The 19,367-nt window shown below is 42.2% G+C and overlaps 1 protein-coding gene across 3 annotated transcripts in view; it reads right to left on the bottom strand.

Moving 5' to 3' along the window:
- Sol1 (CUB domain-containing protein Sol1) overlaps window positions 1–19,367 on the bottom strand; it is a 326,068-nt gene that overhangs the window by 207,885 nt on the left and 98,816 nt on the right. For all 3 annotated transcript variants that reach the window (XM_026812599.1, XM_018022676.2, XM_026812600.1), the window contains one exon: window positions 6,771–6,985. In XM_026812599.1, coding sequence (XP_026668400.1) covers window positions 6,771–6,985 — 215 coding nt within the window. The remainder of the gene's footprint in view (window positions 1–6,770; window positions 6,986–19,367) is intronic.

Raw genomic sequence — 19,367 nt, 5'->3', positions numbered from 1 at the left:
TAATTTTCGCGCATTTTATGTTCGCCAAGTCCGTGTCAGATGATAAACACGATAGAATATGAACCGGAGGGGAAAAAGCGATGGGAACGAGAAAAAATAATGGAAACGGAGGAAACGAGGTCGTGCGCGCAGGTATGTGCATAACATTACAATAAGAAAAACTAACGTGTGAAAAGGACGTGAAAAACTATGAGGCGTACGAATTTAATGCCGACGATCGCTGCTCGCAGCGGCGTAATTTCTGACCGGCTAACGTTTATTACTTCCCGCGGAATTAAACGAATAACATAAATAATGACTCGGTAAACGCAACGTGATGGGGAACGATGCGAAAACGCGGCGACCATCGATTAGTTTAAAAAAAAAATAGAAAACAGAAAATCGCGCAAATATTTGACCAAATAATTTGGGAATTTAATTGGACGAAACGTCGAGGCTTCCCGCGCGTGTCTGACGATCTACGAGCAGTTAAATTATCATACGAATCGTATTTGGAAAAGCGAAACTTTTCCCAGAGCTTTCAGCCGGTTCTTCCAGGAGATAACTAATTGCGAGAGGAGAGACAGCTTTTCCCGGTGTAACCGCGAAGCGAAAAGAAACACAGCAACAAGAAACCGAGTCACGTTCCCCTTCGTTTACGTAGTGCCTTCAGTAACAGGCCGTTCGCCGTTCCCCCTCGCTTCAAATCGTTCGTTCGTCTCGTCTATCCCGGGAACTTCGTTTTACGCAGCCACAACTTCATAACCGCTCTGTCACAAACAAGACAGTGGATACGAAGCTGTTCCAAGGAGAATTACTCCTCCCGAGCTCAAAACGGAAACGCTAAAAAGTGTTCGCGGCGGATCCGAGATTTACGCGAACCGCGTTTTACGACGGCTCCATTTTAACAGTGGCAACTGGTCGGTCAATTAATCCTCTCTGAACCAGCCACCGCGAACGATCAGTATCGAGAATATATACCCGAGACTTTTTAATATTTTAACCCCATGATCTCATTAAGGTTAAACGACCCGGTTAAACGAGCGAAACTTTCCGCTTGCGATCTTTCCCCGGATCTAGATAAGCACCGCGACCAGATTGAAACGTTGGCTACGCATAGAAACGGCTTCCATTAGTTTCGCGAGCTGCCCTAACCGCCGAAGGTGAGAAAGGGAAGAAAGTAGTCATTCTTAATCACGAGCGCAAGAATGACAGCGTAGAAAATTTACATAGATGAAATTGTAAATAATAACGTAAAAATACAGATTATATCTACGGCAAGAACAATTCCACTTTTTGTATGAAACTACAAACACTAATGCTGCGTCGAGCTTAATTTCTCCCAATATAAAAGAAATGTGTGCGCCGTCGACGTCAACACGTTTGAAACGTTGACGTGCACAGGAGATGACAATCGTACGCTTCGGGTCGGGTCGTCTCGTGTCCGTTTAAACAAATTAACTTTTGAAAGAGCACGTGGATGCGACGATGGACAGGGTGGAATTTCCTTAAGCCTCATTAACTTTGTACGTTGCCCGGAATATTCGACGGGGAAACTCGTAATGACGCAGCAAGTTGTTTACGATGCTGCGAAAAAGACGGACGTGTCGGAGGAAAGTTTCGTTCGGTCGCTCGCAGCTGTATAAGAGGGGATTTACTCTTAACTCAACGGCGAAAAAGTTTTCGAGTTTAAGTACTTTCCGTATCAGATGTCTCTCAGGTAACATGGAATACAGAGGAAACGGGAACAGTTGCATGAAACGGTGGGCAACAGTTGTACCGATGGGATTATATGAAAGAAAATTATCGCGACTTTGACTTTCCAAAACAACTTCTCACCGCCGTCCTCCTTTTCAGTTAGCCGCTCAGAGGAGATTTAATCTCGTCTAAAAACTGAGACGTTCTCGGCATTAAGACAGCTCCGTATATTTTTTTATACCTTCGTCATTTTATGTAATTACTGCTGAAATAGAAAAGCTTTTTTTTTCGAGGAATTATATTATTTAAGTTTTGCTACGTGAAATAAACATTTTTATTGTGATGCATTTCTCTCAATAATATAATTGAACAGAATACGTATCATGGATAAAAGCATATAACTACCGGGTATTCTCTAAACGTCCAATTTTCGATGCATTTCGTCGGTCTAAAATATTTGCAGGACTCGCTTCGAATAAAACCGTGTTTACCAAACGGTAGCTGCGTCATATCGCGTTGACTAGAATTTTTCAAGAGTCGGATAACGCAAGCTCTTTAATTGCCGGCAAGGTTTCAAATGGATTCTGATAAAGGCGCAAATCGAATCGGAGTCGATATCTCCGAGTAATTAGCACTGGTGCCGGGCGTAGGGAAAGTTGAAAATAGTCCAGCGGACCGAATTGACCACTTTAATCAATACCGGGGCAAATAGCTCGGGGACATTTCGCGTACTTGTACCATATTTCCTCTTTATCTTGAACATCGTAGCCGCCGGTTTATCACGGACCGATAAGCCCCGGGGGTTCGGTACTCGTTACAATTTTAATCGTAACTCATCGAATTTCGACCGGATACCAGGTGGATAGCTCGCGGAATACCTTGCTACCGATTCGCGTGAATTTACGATTACTGAAACAGGTTTACGATCTCGCTAGAAGCGTGTTCATCGAACGCGATCATACGCTCGCGGCGGCAAACGAAGGAGAAGCGATGCGGTTACCCGCGGCCAGGAATGATCCGAGCACCGGTGGTAACGAAATACGATTTTGTTATGCGCGGTTATTGTTCCGCGGTACGGCGGAAGGTCGACGATTTTACTACCGGCGGATCCATTAACCCCGTTCGATTGTTTTACGACTTCTTCCGGCGCGCGATGGAACCATCGTTCACGGACGGTTGCCCGCCAAGTAATTACTATTAAATTTCGTTGCAATTAAGGAGGACAAAGGGGAATATTGGTTAACGAGGGGGCGGCGCGTGTAAGCGATATTTTTCTCGGCGAGACCATCGGGAAACCGCCTCCGCAATTTTCACTTTAATTGCCGAATTTCGAGGAGATTGAAGTCCTGAGCTAGCGGGCACACTAAATGAATTAACTCGCGCCCGTGCGACCTCGCGCGATATCTATTTTCACGAGGGTAGATGCGTCCCGTGTCGTTGCAATGCTGCATATTGACAAACACGCTGGAATTTTCACGGAATTATGCAATGGGAACGAAATGCGGCATTTTATCTCCACCGCTGCGGAGATGTTACACATGCAAATGAAAAGATAACGATGTTATTCCGACAAATGTCGACATCGTCCATAATTGTAGAAAATAACGTCTTACGCGGTCGTCACTTAATTCTAATAGAACGAAAATATTTTTCACCGTACGAAATGCAACCGAACCCACCCGGCGAATGGTCATATGAATATTTCAATTTATTCATGAGATACATCCGTGCTTCCCCGCGTACTACATGTATCTCTTTATAAAATGAGTCGCTTCGCATTTTCAGCGAAGAATCCTGATGGGAGATTTCGCGGTCTGCGATAATCATCCCTCCGGCGTATCGCGTCACAAGCCCTTCCGCCGGTTCTTCGGTTCCGAGCCCCGTTTGATTAAAACTTGCCGGGTTACGAGGGAGAAATTACATTTTAATTATACATGGTTAATCAGCGAGGAGCGCGGTTCGCATGCCGACACAGCCAACCCCACTGTTTACCGTTTAATGGACGCGCATAAGTTACGGGCGAATTTTCCATGTTTGCCGGAGACATCGCGCGTGAGAGTGGCTCTACGGGGACCCATCGCGAATCCGTGCGTCGTTGAAAAAAAATAAAGGAACAGGTACATTTTTCACCGACGACCGTGTAGAACGACACTTCGCTTTTTTTCTCCGTTTCTCCGTCTTGCGTTCCTGCGCCGCGGCCTATTCGTCGCTGACGGGGTCTGTCTCGGATGATGGATCGAGCGAAATGGATTCGTGACGTTCTCTCCACGCATTACCACGAACCCCGTGCATTTTTCTTCTCTTCCACCGTCAAGGTCTTTGTTCGCCGATTCGGCCGCGGATCGACCGCCAATGAAATATCATCGCGACAGTGCGCTCTGTGTTAGTGATCAGCGACCGCAGGAGGCTCACGATGATGAATACCGGTGGAACGTACGGTGGATGATCGGACCGGCAGATTGAACATTGATCGAGTTAACCGAGAGGGGTTTCGGGGATCGAGCCTCCTCCTTCGCGCGAAACGTTACCTATACGTCAGGCTGTTTTGATAACACGGTTTACGATAAGCCAACCGGCGCAGCACCGATTTTCCTATCTACCGTCTAATCTCTGTTTAACTAATCTCTTTGGTTATCGACTTCCATTATGCTTGACCGGATCCTCGACGGATTTCGGTCACCTCGGATTAACGGCGTACCGAAATCTGTTTCGAGTGAACGACACCAACACATTCAAAGCGATTCAAACTCTCGACCGTGTGAAAACATACATAAGATGATACCTCAAATCTCTCGATATGCACCAATATCGATGAAGATGTTTCGTAGAGATGTTGAATTTCTAATTAATTACTGATCTTAATAGAATCAAGTAGTATAAGCAAACGATAAATGAAACAGACGCTTCATATTTTCTCCCTGAGAATTTTTGTTCTTTTGATGACAGATGGTTTCATTCATAAATTGAGTAATTCAGAATTGTTGGTTAACTCGGTGCGGATGTGCCTTCTTATGCAAAGCATGCGAGTTTTCAAGAAGCACCGACCCGTCGGTTTTTTTCCTCGTTGAACGAGCAAAAAAAAGGAAAGAAGGTGGGGGCAATGGTGGCAAGCATACGAGAAAACTGTATATTTCGGAATTGCCGGGCACCTCGCCTCCAAGAGGAAAGAATTATGCCACTGTTATATGTGGCACACGTAAGCCGGCGGTCCACGTGAGCGAAATAAAAAATTCGCGGGTCCCACATGTTTAAAGCACGCGTCGACCGGTCATATTCGTGAAGCGTTTACTAACGAACCAACGCCGCTCTCACCGAGCCTACACGCGTGCACACGGTATTTGCCGTTTAGTCGCGGATTCGCGTCACTTGCAAATCTACGCCTGTTTCCGCAAATCTACAATAACCGCGTAAGCGTAAAGAAACGTGACATATTTTTTGTTTGAAAAGCATAAAAGAATTTCAATATCATGTAAAAATAATCCTGTTCTTGCTTTCAAGTTTCCTCCTCCTCAAGAGAAGTTTTAATTAATGAACTTTTAATTATTATCCGAATATTTTTACAGAAAGACTGTAGTATTTTTTTTTTACCTTTGTACAAGTTAATTCTGAAGTTAAATTCTTTACATTAAATGGTTGTAAAATATAATTTAGGGAACGTATTTATATTTTGTGAATAAAAATGTTAAAACAAAAAAAGAGACAACTGTGCCTGCGCAAAACCTGTTAAGTTTTTTAAATGGATTTATCGCAAACTTACTATTGCATGCTTGACGTGAAAGAGTAGCAGTCAAAGAATTAATTACATTCAACGTGCTATTTTTCGTAACAATATTAATTGAACGTCAAGAGTTTTCTTTTTAATATGTTTGACAAAACGCATTGCGCCACGTAGGATGCTTTGAACTGCGGAGGCTGTTCACTGAAAAATGTTCGAACGTGTCGCAATTAGGTTCATTCCCGGGCAAACACGTTTTAGTCAGTGTTACACGGGCCGGAGAAGAGAACGAAAGAACCTGGGATAACTTTGAAAATATTTTCCAATCGAACTGGCACGCGGCAAAGGGTATAAGCCTCCGTTCGAAAAAGTTTCATAAAACGAAAGCTGCAGTTTCTCGATAAGCACGCCGCCCGCCCGGCTCCGATGAACGTTCCCGGGCTCGAGAATGAAGCGACCAACCCTCGCTCCGTTGGTTAAAAACCCGTCAGTCTTAATCCGGTTCGTTTCTTAGCCCCGGACGTTTCACGGACGTCATGCATTTCCGGTTCACTGGCAACGTCACGTCTCACGATCGACAGCTTTTATTTAATTTTCACAATTTACTGTAAATCCGGCCAAAATACGGACGGAGGTCCGATTTCGTCTCTACTCGTCCCACCGTCGTATTTAAAAGAGAAAACCTAGACTTCAAATAGCTCGTATGTTAAATGAAACGATAAAAGTTTTGTAAATCGTTTTGTAAATTTTTAATTTCAAAGAATTTGATGCATTATTAGTATTGAACATTAAATCAGAATTTTTATTTTAGTATTAAATCCTTATTGTAAGGAACTATTGCTTAAATATTTACATATTTAGTATCTAAACGCAATGCCTATCTATTTTATGCAAGTCTGAATGTTACACATATAGACTGTTTGACCCAAAATTGAATATCTTCAAAATTGAAGTGGGAGCTGTTAAGAGTACGTAATACAACAAAAGTGAACTGAAGATCTATGATAAAGCACGTATGTGCTCTCGTCTTTGTCTTGAATTATCATTCTTTCAATCTTTCGCAACTGTCGTAGAGATCCTCTTTAAACGCACGGCTCGGATATTACACACACGAACAGACAAAGTAAATGTAAAATTTCGTCCCTTCAAATATTATTCTTCTTAGACTGCGGATTTTATGCACTTATGAGAAGATTTTAAATATTTAGACAATTTAAAGAAAGTCTAAATCACATTTTTATTAAAGTTTGCATAAAAGTCTAATTATTTAAAACTCTTAGATTATTTCTCTTCGGAAAGACTTAACAATGTTAAATGTAAAGATTCAATGTGAATTACACTAGATAAGAAAATACGTGTGATTGTATTAATAACTCACGTCTATTGATGAAGTGGAAGTTCCCGAAGAAGCCGGTAGCATTAGACGTGGGTCCCTGGGTATGAAACTCCAAAATAAGCGTAGATCTCGAACTGTAGAGAACCTGCGGGATATCACTGAGATCGCCACAAAGCACACCGGACCAGGGCGTGTACTCCGATACGCCGCTTGTCTCTAAATGTAGAAACACTTTTAGAAAGTCGCCGCCCATGCAGCTGAAACATAAATCAAATCGGAACTGTTAGCCCTCTGCGTTCATAAAGATAATGAATCGAAGAACCGTGTAAAGGAATATTGAAAGACAGATAATCGTTTTTCGTTCGACCGATCAAAGGTGGTGAATGCATGATCGCATTGTGCGATGACTATCGGTTTTTTAATCCTTCGTTAATAGGAGACAAAAGATGGACGTGGCAGCGGAGAGGAACCATGGAGTGATATAAGATTTATGGGGTTCGATATGAAACTTTTTTGTCGTTTTAAACGGGAATGATTCCCATAAATTTTCAGCGTATTTCCAAATACGATAAGGGAATAAAAATATGAAATGTAAATGCGCGCACCCCGGATGAATGTAGAATTTATCGTGAAATACCGGCCACCGGTAAATCTCTTTGTACAAACGGAAAAGCTGTACGAATACATTGAAGGCAGAAAATAGCGGAGAATAGTGCGCGGATAGAGATCAAAGCCGAGATGATACCTTGTTTCGGGACGGAGAGGTAGGGAAATCTTGGAATGCCTAAAGAGTGTGATTTATCCGCGCAACAGCGTGCACCGTGGATACTCCTACCAGAGATAAAAATGGAAAAATTGAGTAACCCGGTTCCTTTAGCCATTTTCCTTTGTTCCAGCGTTCATTTCCTATCGTGCGTTCAATTTTTGACAGAGTTAAAATACGATGCGAACGTATTTTTATATTCAGAAGAGACACTTACAAATTAAGATTTAAACTGAATTATTCTTTTGTATCTCGAAAAATAATTACAACACGGAGAGAGTAACCTTTGCCATTCCAAGTGGACAAAAGCAAATGATACGGGCCAGATAAAACAATGTAAAGAGCACAAAGTATAAAATAAAATTTATGTAGAGAGCGAGAATTATGAAATAGCATTAAGCGTAGCGAGCGATCGCTGCCCCGTTTTAATAAATTGGTGGGTTTAATTCAATATCGGGTCCGGCAGCCCGTAATAATCAGCAAATTAAACAGGCAGACGTGTAGCTCGATCCTGTTTCCTGGGACCGTTTCCATTTCGCCGATTTCAATCCCGAAGAAAGGTGTCGCCGGAACTGGTCGCAATTTGATCCGTTTCTGTTTCGAATTTCATCAAACCCGGCTCGATGTCAGCCACCTCTGCCATTGACAAAGCGTATCAGACTCCGAGTTCGGTGATACTCGTAGAAAGGATAATTGACTAATTAGTCCCGGCAGCGAAACGGAACAGGTGTTTCCAAGTCCGACTGTACACAGATTAACCGAGGTTCACGTGCCCGGGGAGCGTTTCTACGAGCGATCCCGTGACTTAAAGCGAATACAATGCTGAAATTAGCACGGATTATAATAGAACCGCGCGGCTTATTGCGGGGAAGGGCGAGGAGACCCACACTCGCAAAAACAATTTAACGGCTCGTTAACGGCTGTTAATGCGCTAATACGCCGTATACGCGGCGTTCGTTTGACGTCAGGAGCGAGCGGGCGCGGGCTTATTCCGACGGTAGAACTTTAAATACAGCCGCGAACTCCGCGGTCGGAGAGCATCGAGTTATAAATTGGAATCTGGTCTTTAGAAAATGATTCGGTCCCCGAACGGAGAACACGCGGAACGAGCTATTATAATTACACACATCGCCACTGCGCCGCGGGAACTTCGGCCGGAATTTACCGAGGGTTTAATGATCCCCGTTACGCAACCTATTCATCACAAGCGTTCGGACGGTTTCTAATTAATTAGCGGCAGACCTCTCGTAATATTCCATTTGTCGCAGGCTCTCAGTCAAACGAGTCGCGTTACTTCCCTGTCGCTTGAACCGGCACAATCAAGGCGGAAACGCGTTACTTCCCTCTCTTTGATCGCGCGCAAGAGTAGCGTAATTGTTCAAAATGGAGTGGACGCAGCCGATTTGCAATTCATGTCATTATTTCTCAAGAGAACTGGATTAAAAGCGAATGGAAATAAGGATTAATATGTTGAATTCAGTGGTATTGGCAAAGATTATTCATTCGAAGTAGTAGTAGACCGTATATGGTCAGACAGGATTAATGACTCCACGGTTATTTCATAAAATTTGATACGTATGATTTATATGTATATAATATGATCAGAATGATTTATATCATAAAGTCTAATGAATGTTGATAAAGCGTGGTTAAAGGGAAATGCAATTTTCAACTTTTTATTCAGTGGAGGGCATCCGATATGAACGTAATTTTTTAATTATCTCGATATTACCAGGAAAACTTTGTACACTAATCCTGGAAAGAAGTTTTAATTATATTAATTACTGACGAACGAAATAACTTGGTAACAAAAAACACAGCATTCAGCTTAATCCACGTCACTCCATATAAAAGAATAACTCTAAAAACCTTCCTCGGACGTGCATTCGGTATAAAATAAATTCGAAGAGTGCAAGATCATTCGTGGTAACGTTAACAATAGCAATCCCAAATAACTGTTTGTCATGAAAATTGATAGCTGGAATAAATAATTTGAATGCGAAACGTCTGACATTCTGGTTCTGTCAACGAATGTATTAAAATGCACTTAATTTTATTTCAGGCGTGACATCATAAACTGCGGTTACGCGCAATTCATATCACGCGGGAAATAACGTATGCAATTCGTCGAGAGGTGCATTCTGTTTACCGAAATATTTATGTAAAACCGCGTGCGAGAAATAGTAATGTTTTATTCGTTTCGTCAAAGTCGTACTCGGTATTACGTACAAATAAATAACATTTGTATTAGGTTTTAAAAACAGTGAAGCATAATTTACGGATATTTTTATTAATACTTTTATATAACAGATACGTGCAAAAATAATTACATAATAATTATACACTGATGTTGTCATTATATGCAAACAAATTGTGCAATTGTTTTTGCACTGATAGTAAATTAACTGATTCTCCTATCACGAGAAAAGTTATATAAACAATTTCTTTTATATTTTATCTTTAGAATCACTCTGTACTTCGTGTACTTTTTCTTGATTCTGCCATCAGTTATACGAGTAGCTTCGTGAAACTTGTCAATCCACTTCGGCGCCGTAAGTGATAGTAAACCGTACGTAGTCAGACGCAGCGTAAAATCCATTTACTCTATGTATGTACATACATACATATTACAGACAACGGGCGAAAGCTTTTGTGCATTACATAATATTGTACAATTTGTTCTTCATTCTCACTAGCATAAAATATTTTAATTGCCTTTTTTACAATACATAAAATGTTTTCTACGAAATGAAAAAAAGAACCGAGAGGCGACGAGATTAGGAGATACGGAATGGAGAACGTAAAAGACAGAGACACATGTATATGGAACAGGGAATAAGGACATCGTATCGCCCGTCGCTTAATTTCCCAAACGTATAAGTCCGACAGGCTCTACTATACTCCGCAGTTTCTATGCTATGCGAAAGGGTTGCGCCGCATTAGTTACCCATGGCGAGAGCTGCATAGTTTCTTATGTATCAAACGCTAAGATTGAAGTGGACAGGGCAGCAGAGGATGGAACGGTATCTCGTAGCCGTTGGGCATTCGTGGCTGTCCTCTGCGGATGAATTTACAGACGATATTGACGTTGCGAAGATACAAGCTATCGGAACACGTGAAATTACGTATCCCTCGGGACGGCTACGTAACCTCAAGGTAGAACTCGCAAGATGCTGGGAACCGGAATTTCACCTGTAGCCCAATCGCTTAATCGTATTTACCTTTAATTTAAGGGTTTATTTCTGGAAATAGAGGCAAAATTGATTCATCCTTTAATAATTACACTTAATTGCAACATAAATAAATCAAGGTTGTAAAATTGCACTTTGCGTCTGAGAGAATTTATATTGTCCAATGCGCACTTTCATGTAGAGTGTGTCAGTGTACAATCAAACGTAGAGGTACAGTTACGAACTGACCATCGACTCCGTAGGGAAGTCATATCAGTAATTAGAAGTTAATTCAATATGCACTAGACTGTCTATCATTTGTCGTGCTAAACGGCCTGCTTCACTTCACAAGGAATGTCATCAAATATTAGTGCACCCCTTTAATGTGTCTTCACCGAATACACGACATAGGACATAGACTGGAGACAAAGGCTCAAACTGGTACATAAAGATAAACTTAATTGGAAATTTAGTAATAAATGTAATATACATATAACATGTGGACATAAATAAATAGACTATAATAAGTCATTTTGCATTAAGCATTCCTATCGTAATTTAAATTTCATTTTTTAATACAGCCCGAACGAAGTTTTCATGTCTTTTATATGTCGCATGTAATAAATAATTTTTGTTATACACGAATGCTCATTCGATTTGAATGGAAAATAAAGGAAGTTGAGTAGAAACGAGTGAAAACGTCAGGCGAACTGAGAAAAGACGAATCATCAAATATCGAGGAGGGATACGTGAATTAAATTCTCGAGGAGCATCTACTACGCCCGGTGGCATGACAACGTTGTCAAAGAACGTGTCGTTGCATGAAACCCAAAGAGCCGTCGCCGATTGTCAAGCATTAAAGGCACTCCGCTGCCGTGCTGCGAGTTTACACACACAAAGCGACCGGTAGTCAAAGATGAAAACAGCCCTTTCACCAATCACGTCTCGAGGTACGACGTATCGCTTTGTTCCGCGCCGGCATGCATCAGCCCTCGCCGCTACCCCTTTCAGGCTCTCTCACTCTCGACGTTCGATCGTGAGAGAAAAAGAATTTCCTCCGTCACAATTTATTACACTGTCAACCGAGCCGGGTTTGTCACCCTTTCGCGTCACAGTATTAAGTCCGACGCTTTTCTTAAGACTTTTCAACCGGCACCGACGATTGTGCGAAAATAAACTGGCCACCTACTGACCCTGTTCTCTCTCGGTGAGACAGTTTTAATTTCGCGGAATGATCTCGTTCCCTTTATACTCGCTCGTCTAACAAGGCTACGAATAAAACGTACGTAATCATGTTTAAAAAAATCCGACCGAACTCGAGATAAATAAATCCTCTCATAACGTGGAGGAAAAAGAGTTTTTTTTAAATGTTCCATTCCTCTCTTTCGACGTCGGAGATAGATAAGAGCGCATGTCGTTTCCACGTAGCTACATTGAATTAGATTCCAGGATAACGGACGTACCCGCGGAACAGGGTTAATAACACCCGATAACTTCCCCTGTCGAATACAGATTTGTTCGACGCGAGTTGCCGACGCATCCTTTGTTAATGTCGCCGGCGAGGCGCGCTTTGTTCCCGTTCAAAAGACTAGCAAACAAGAATTCGTTTCGCCTGTAATTCGGTATGAAAATCGATAGGGAATTCCGCGAGCCATCGGAATCGGATCGTAGCCCGGCGATAATCCCCGGTATATACACTGCCCCGGAGTGGCACAAACTTCCGGGGCATCCTCGAAGCCAGTGAAAAGTACGAGACGATGGAACCGGATAAAAGAACGATGGAAAAGTTTCCTGTCGGATGATAAACGAACCGATTTTTGAACCGCGATCCGATAAGGATTGCTACTCTTCGTACGTTCGTTTCGGATGATGTATGATCCCTGATAAGAAGAAGGATTCGATCCTCTATTGTAATTGTTTCTCTTCTATACGAAATGATTTTTGTTCGTTCATCGTCAATATCCTTTATGGAATTCTTTAATCAATTCAGTGCACAAAAGTGTTCCGTAATCATTTTTGATTCATGCCCGAGCAATTTATCGTTGCAAATAAACGAACTTTTTACTGGACGTCAGGCATTAGCTATTATGTGATTTCCTAGGGAAAAAAAACGGGTCGAGTGTAGCACGTCGCAGTGCGCAAAAAAAACGGGGAGCTGATTAGCGTGCCACAATTCAAAAAGTTGTTCCTAAGAGCCCGGGCGGATCGTTGGCACGAAATCACGACGTGGCGTGTAAAACTTCACGAGAAACCGAGTCCTACTCTGATTGGCCTAACGCCAGCCCCGTAAACCCCCCCGGGGATCACCGAGCGTGAAGAATGTTTTTGGAATATTACGTTAGAAATTTATATAGCACGGTGCTACGCGACGAGACTTGGCCGCCGTTTCTTCGCGAAATCGAAAATCGTTTAACGTCGGAGCGTTGATCGAATCTTCTCCTTCCGGTAAGTGAAATGTAATTTTTAAAACGCCGCTACCCTCATTTGAATATCGAGGAAACGATGAAAGTAACGCGGCCACTGCGTGCCGATGCGATTAAAATTTTATGATCCATAAACTGAGACTAGCGTCCATCAATTTTTCTTTCATTTATTCATTGCGATTCGCGATATTAATTAAAGCGTGAACCGGTAAAAGGTTGTTCGGAAATAAAATAAATTTTATAGACGCTTCCCTTATTCAGGACGGGAAATGAATAATGAATGATTAACAACCCTTGTGATTTGACCGGACCAAGTCTACTCTCGAAATCAGCTCCAATCAATGAACGTTCGCAGATACAGAATTTTCCGAATTGGTAAATAGCTGATTTTAGAGAAAGCGTACGATCGATGATACAACAAAAGCGAATCCGAATTTTTCACATCTCTTACTACCAGCAGACAAAAACTGGAAATCGATGAGTGGTGCTTTCACCGGTTTGAAACGTATGGCGATTGAAGAGTTTCTATAAAAGAACATCCGCGGACAAAAGGTCAGCCCTAGTTTCAAATCATTTCATCAATTTTTAATTTAATATACGGTTTTGTACACTTATTAAGTATTTATGTACCAATCGTTGTAACGATACATAAACCACAGCCAGTTTACTCCTCAATCTTACGTTTCTTCATCACGTATAGCAGTTTTATCTTTACGATCCGGTGGACGACAGTCATTTAAAAATCAAAGAACAGGAAGCTTGCCCTTTTAACCCTTTCGCTTTGTCCGCGTAGAAAAAGGAAAATTCGTGGCGCACGATTCGGCGGTAGCAAATGAAAGAGAAGACGCGGTATTGCCGGGTCCGCGCGTTCCGATGTCCTGCGGCGGTGCGTTTTCGGTCTCGAATCGGAAAAATGGCGACGCCAGTAAAAAACAAACGCCGGGGTCGAATGGCTCATATCCGGAACGGGCTCGTAAAAGACGTCTGCCAGTGCTACTTTCAGCGACGTATAATACGTGTTTTCCATTAAAAAGGCCGCGGATATGTGTGCACAAGCGAGACGAGCAAGAAACCCTTTCTCTCTTTCTCTTTCTCTTTCTCTCTCCATCTTTCTCTCTCTCTCATCCCTGATTTTGCTCCGACGACGCCATGTGTCAGTTTGCGCGCTGCCGCCTCTTCAAAAAGTAATCCACCGATGTAAAGCGGAATTTAACGGGCCACGGCAATTATGCCGCACGCACTTCCTGCCACGGAATCGCTTAGTCGGTTTTAATCTAGTTCCACCGAAATTGAGATCCTTGGAGTTTATCTGCGCCGGTACGAGCAATCGTTTCGCAGCGTACGCAAAGTTTCGTAAACATCTTGGAAAGAGACGGATGGATAAGTCGATGTTAAGGAAAGAACAGAGACGCGACGAGCTCAGAGTTGATATTAATTTAATGAAAAACGTTATTTCTCGTTAAGACGAATTCAGTTAGTCGTTCTCGTCAGTGGGAGAAACGCCACCGGCAGGGCACCCAGAGGGTGTCGGATTATTACAAAATGTAAGAGGGAAAATTGAAATTTTTTGTCCCGTCCCGGTTGTCTTTCAAAAAAATAGTACTGTTTTCCATGCTTTCTTTCGAGAGAATTTCATTTACGATAATTATGTACACACTTTCTTTGTTCCGTTTTATACTACGTTCCTCCATCCGCGATTCAAAGTGGAAAGTGGAAAGTTTAATAAGTATAAGAAAAGTTTACGGGAAAAGTTATCTTAACATCTTTTTCTTTGCACGATAATAGGGGATAGAAAAGTGGAATTCGCTGTGGAGTAGCAAATGAAATAAACCGGTTTTTAGAATTCCACTGATTCTGAGCGTTATGATAAAATCCATCGTTACGAGGATGTAAACTTTATGCATCGGGTTGAGTATAAAGTTTCTGATTGCAATATACAACTTCATTCAACTTTGTTTCTCGCCAAAGTAACATTTCAAAATTTACAGCCGTGTCGTTCGAAGTAAATATTGTTAGACAGAATTAAAAATGATCAATCAATTTCTGAGACCATTATGACAAGCTGATAAGACTTATCGTTTAAAATAATGTAATATTCATTGATTCGATTAAAAGCTTCGAACGAATGAATACAATTTCCTCTAAATTTAAGAGTATATTAAGTTTAATGAACTCCGACTTCACATTTTAACGCGATTAAAGAAAACTCAGTTATGTCTCGTAACCATTCTTATTGATTTATCCTGTATATCTATTTATATAAGAAAACCGCAAGACGGCTTTGTTTCATTGGGTCGGACGGTGTCCATCGTCCGTGAGGAACGGTTTCAGCATCGTCGCAATTGTGCTCACCGCGACGCGACAATGGAGATTTAGGAATGCGAGCTCAGCTAAACAATGGAGCTTTATGAGAACCTAAATCCGCCACAATGGACGGCCGATAGTTTCTCGCGGTTCTCGTGCGTATAGCGATCGATATTATAAGGTGGCGTAGCGGCAACCTTGCGCCACAAACCGTCTTTCGGTTTTGCCGGTTCGCCGACCAGAAACGGACCCTTATATCGATAAATTCACGGATCGCCGATAGCAGCGAAAGTGGCGGAGTCCCGATTTTCAAAACCTCCCGGCTCACGATTATCGGCGTCGATAAAAGCCCTAAGCTCTGGATACGAATGGAAAGGAATGAAATATAAAAGTTAATATTTATTTTTATCCCGAGGTTTAGCCGATGCATTATTTGAAGTTTTTACCTTAATTCAAGATTGCCCAAGCATTACAGCTTATCTAAAAGGTTTTAATAGTCGCTGTACGTGAGAAACGTTTCGAACATTCAGCGAGATAGAATTTAACTTCCGTCGTAATTGATAATTGGAATAGCTAGTAACTCTGGATTAATCAATTAGAAGTTTTTGTTGTCGGTTCATCGATACGTCAAACACTTCACAAGTAATCAGAGTTTCTGCGCTATTAGTCGAGTCTGTTAATCTTACATGCAATCAGGATCACCATAGTCCATCAAAATTCCAAGTACTTTGCCTTTCATAGAGTTCGTGAGCAATTAACGATCAGACCATACGTTATGTTCGGTTAAGTCATTTTAATTCCTATCACGTAGCTATCACCGCGAACGTAATACAGTTATTTAAATTAGGTAGCATTGAAATATAAAAATCCATTAATCCCTTAACTACAAATGAGTAATTTTCTTATCGAAAATATTTCAGTACCGGTCTGATACACGACACGCGTGTTTAGCATACACCGCTAAGTAACTCAATTGCGATACTGTTATAATAAACTCAGCGCGGTAATTATTTCCAACACGCGACTTCTCACCGGTCGGGCACCGACTCCGCGCCTAGTCACGCGAACCGTGGCTCTCGACTCCCGGGGGTAAACCCGAAAATTTTATGTGCGTATTTGATAACCGGCTAAATCGATAGACGATAGACTACGTAACTTTTCGACGTACGCGACCGGAGGCCGGGGGGGATTGAATCCACGCCGCGAATATTCGTCCGTGGAAAGTTTCAGCGCTAATCACTAGAGCCGACGCGACGCGTACGAGCGAATACTGATAACGAAGTTGCCGTGCGCGTAATCGTAGACCGGCTCTATGTACGTGTATATGCTCCGACTTGCGTACATTCTCTCCAGTTAACTACGTACACACCCGCGTGTATACATGCGGGTGTTCAGTGTTCAGCCGCGCCATGATGGAACAACGAGCGAGCACGAAAATGTCGTGACTCCGCGCGGTAACTCGAGAGCCCGCGAAATTCTCGGCTCGAGTAGTACACGGACATTATCGGCGAATCTCGAGCCATCCATCGCTATTAAGGCAAAACGGCACTCGCGTACACACTCCCTGAAAGATATTGCTCGCCCGTGCGAAGCTTGCAACAACAGAGATTTTGTATCTCGATGCCTAGTAATAATTACAACGTGACTGATTACGTTTTTACAGCAGCTAGACAAAATTTCCAAGTTTTTTCTTAATAGTACGCACGTGAATTATATAAATCACATGATTAAAATTAACTAATTAACAAAAAACTGTGAAAGATCGATTGAAAAGGATGGAACTTTTCTAATCATCGTTGTTGCTGTATTAACGAGCGCACCTGTGCCCAATACGGAATCGTTTGTTACCATACCGACGAACAAGGGAGATAATTATACCAGTACTGAATTAACTAACGAGCAACTCGAAGTTCGCCGTCGTAAAAAAATATTTAATACAAAATTCCCTGCATAAAGATCTCTTCCGCGGTGCACGGTATTAAACGAATCACTTGTCGGTGTTGACTTAGTTTAACACTGTTTGCCATAATATCCATTGTAAAACTTTTAATAAACGTTAATACTGGTAATTTGAGAAGAAAGTTGGATGATTTATTAGAGGAGATGCTGAACTCTTCCCCGGATTAAAAGTCTCACGATAAACGATTAAAAGAATTCAGATTTGTTACGAACTCGATAAATTAGTTTTATAAATTGTTTTCCATATTGCAACTAATTGATTTATGGGAACACCGGAATGGAGTCATCGGGGAAAACTGTTGTAACGCGTGGCTTTTAATTAAAGGTGAACGTATTTAAATGCAACACGCTTGAGCAATATTCGAGTAAATTATAAAAAAGATATAAAATCAAATTGGATAAGCGACCCTTTTTGAAAGAATAATAAACGCAATTTCAAACACTGTTACGCTCCATTAGTTTATATAACAAGCGCAGCGATTGTGCTCGCATCCTGTAAAATTGATTCCTTGGTGCAATTCAAATTTTTAATTTAATTTTGCAATCAACTGCAAGAATTTTAAACATGCGCAAAACAAAATCATTGACGCAGAAGTCTAGATTTCTTGTTATTTCCGTGGATATTAACATGCACTCTACAGGCATTTAGGAATAAGTTAAAAGCGATTACAATTATAAACCGAAAGTGCATCCGCAAAATAATTCCATTTTCCAAGTTCCATTCATTACCGATTTTCTCTTTGACTTTACTGTGAAGTAATTTCGCAAAGTATCAATCTCATACTGAACAAGTAATTCCCAAAGGGAGAGAGAGAGAATATTTTCAAGCCCTCCAATAAAGAAAGAGAAGGGTCGGTCCGGGAATCAATTGGTGAAAATATTCAGGTAATTTCGTGCTCGGTCTCGTTACACGTTCACGGGGATATTCGTGCAGTGCGGTCTCTTTCCAGTTTCCTCTCTTGCTCGGAGGGCCGGTCCCTCCGCCGGGAATATGATCTGACAATGGAGAGTGGCCATCTCGACCAATAATTCAACGGGCGTCGTAGACAGCGCACGAGAAGCGTCCGGGCGCTCTTCATCGCCCTCCGTCCTGGCCAACCTCGTCGCCCGTTCTCGTCGTTGTCGTCGCTCGGCCAGCACCGTGGAGAATTTGCTCCGCGAAATTTTCCCATCTCTGCGCCGCGCCCGAGCAAAAACGAGACACAATGGGGCACGAACGTTCCGTGCGTCTCCGTGTAAAGGGCCCCGTTACAACGGCACCGGGTAATGAGCAACCGGAGAACGCAACGCTGCGCGGCACTGCTTCGAACGAGACGCGCGCGCCGGTCGGCTTCCGGAGTACGGATAAAAGATAAAAAGACCCCGGCGCGGCGGATCGTACCGAGATAAGGTCATGCATGTATGGATGCGACACGAAGACTCCTCTCTCTCTTTCTCTCTGTCTGTCTTCGCTGGCCGGAGAGAGGCGCAAAATGGGGGCGTGCAACTCGACGGATCAAGCGTCCGACTTAATTCGAACCTCGCTTTTTCCTTCCTTAAATCCTAAGCCAGCTTGGGTAACGAATTCCGGAAGCGAGTTTCCAGCCCCGCTGGAGGGGAACTGGATATCCGGATCATCCGCGATGAAACCCCTCCGCTAGACGACAAGTATTGCGGTTGCCGATTAGAATTTCGTCTCGTAAATCGTCGTGATAGCTCGACACCTCAAGCGTTATAATCGATAATCGTGCTGATTTTAGATTTTGCACAAACAGATTGTTAGTTCAACTCTCAGACCAGAAATTGAATGTATAAATAATTAATGCAATATTACATAATGAATCTATAAAGGACATTGGTCCGATAATGAGAATACTTTTTTTAAACGATAACTGTACCAACATCAGGGACTTTATTACGAAACTCGTAGAAGAAAGCAATAAATTTGGCGTATAATCTCGGTTCGTCGTTAAGTGGACGGGAACCGGGCGAAGTGGGTTCGGCGCAACAATTTGTTGAAATCCTGGGAAATCCCGATTCG

Source organism: Ceratina calcarata, unplaced genomic scaffold (assembly GCF_001652005.2).
Source record: "Ceratina calcarata isolate Rehan_Ccalc_2016 unplaced genomic scaffold, ASM165200v1 scaffold291.2, whole genome shotgun sequence".
NCBI lineage: Eukaryota > Metazoa > Arthropoda > Insecta > Hymenoptera > Apidae > Ceratina > Ceratina calcarata.
This window is presented reverse-complemented; position numbering and strand designations above follow the sequence as displayed.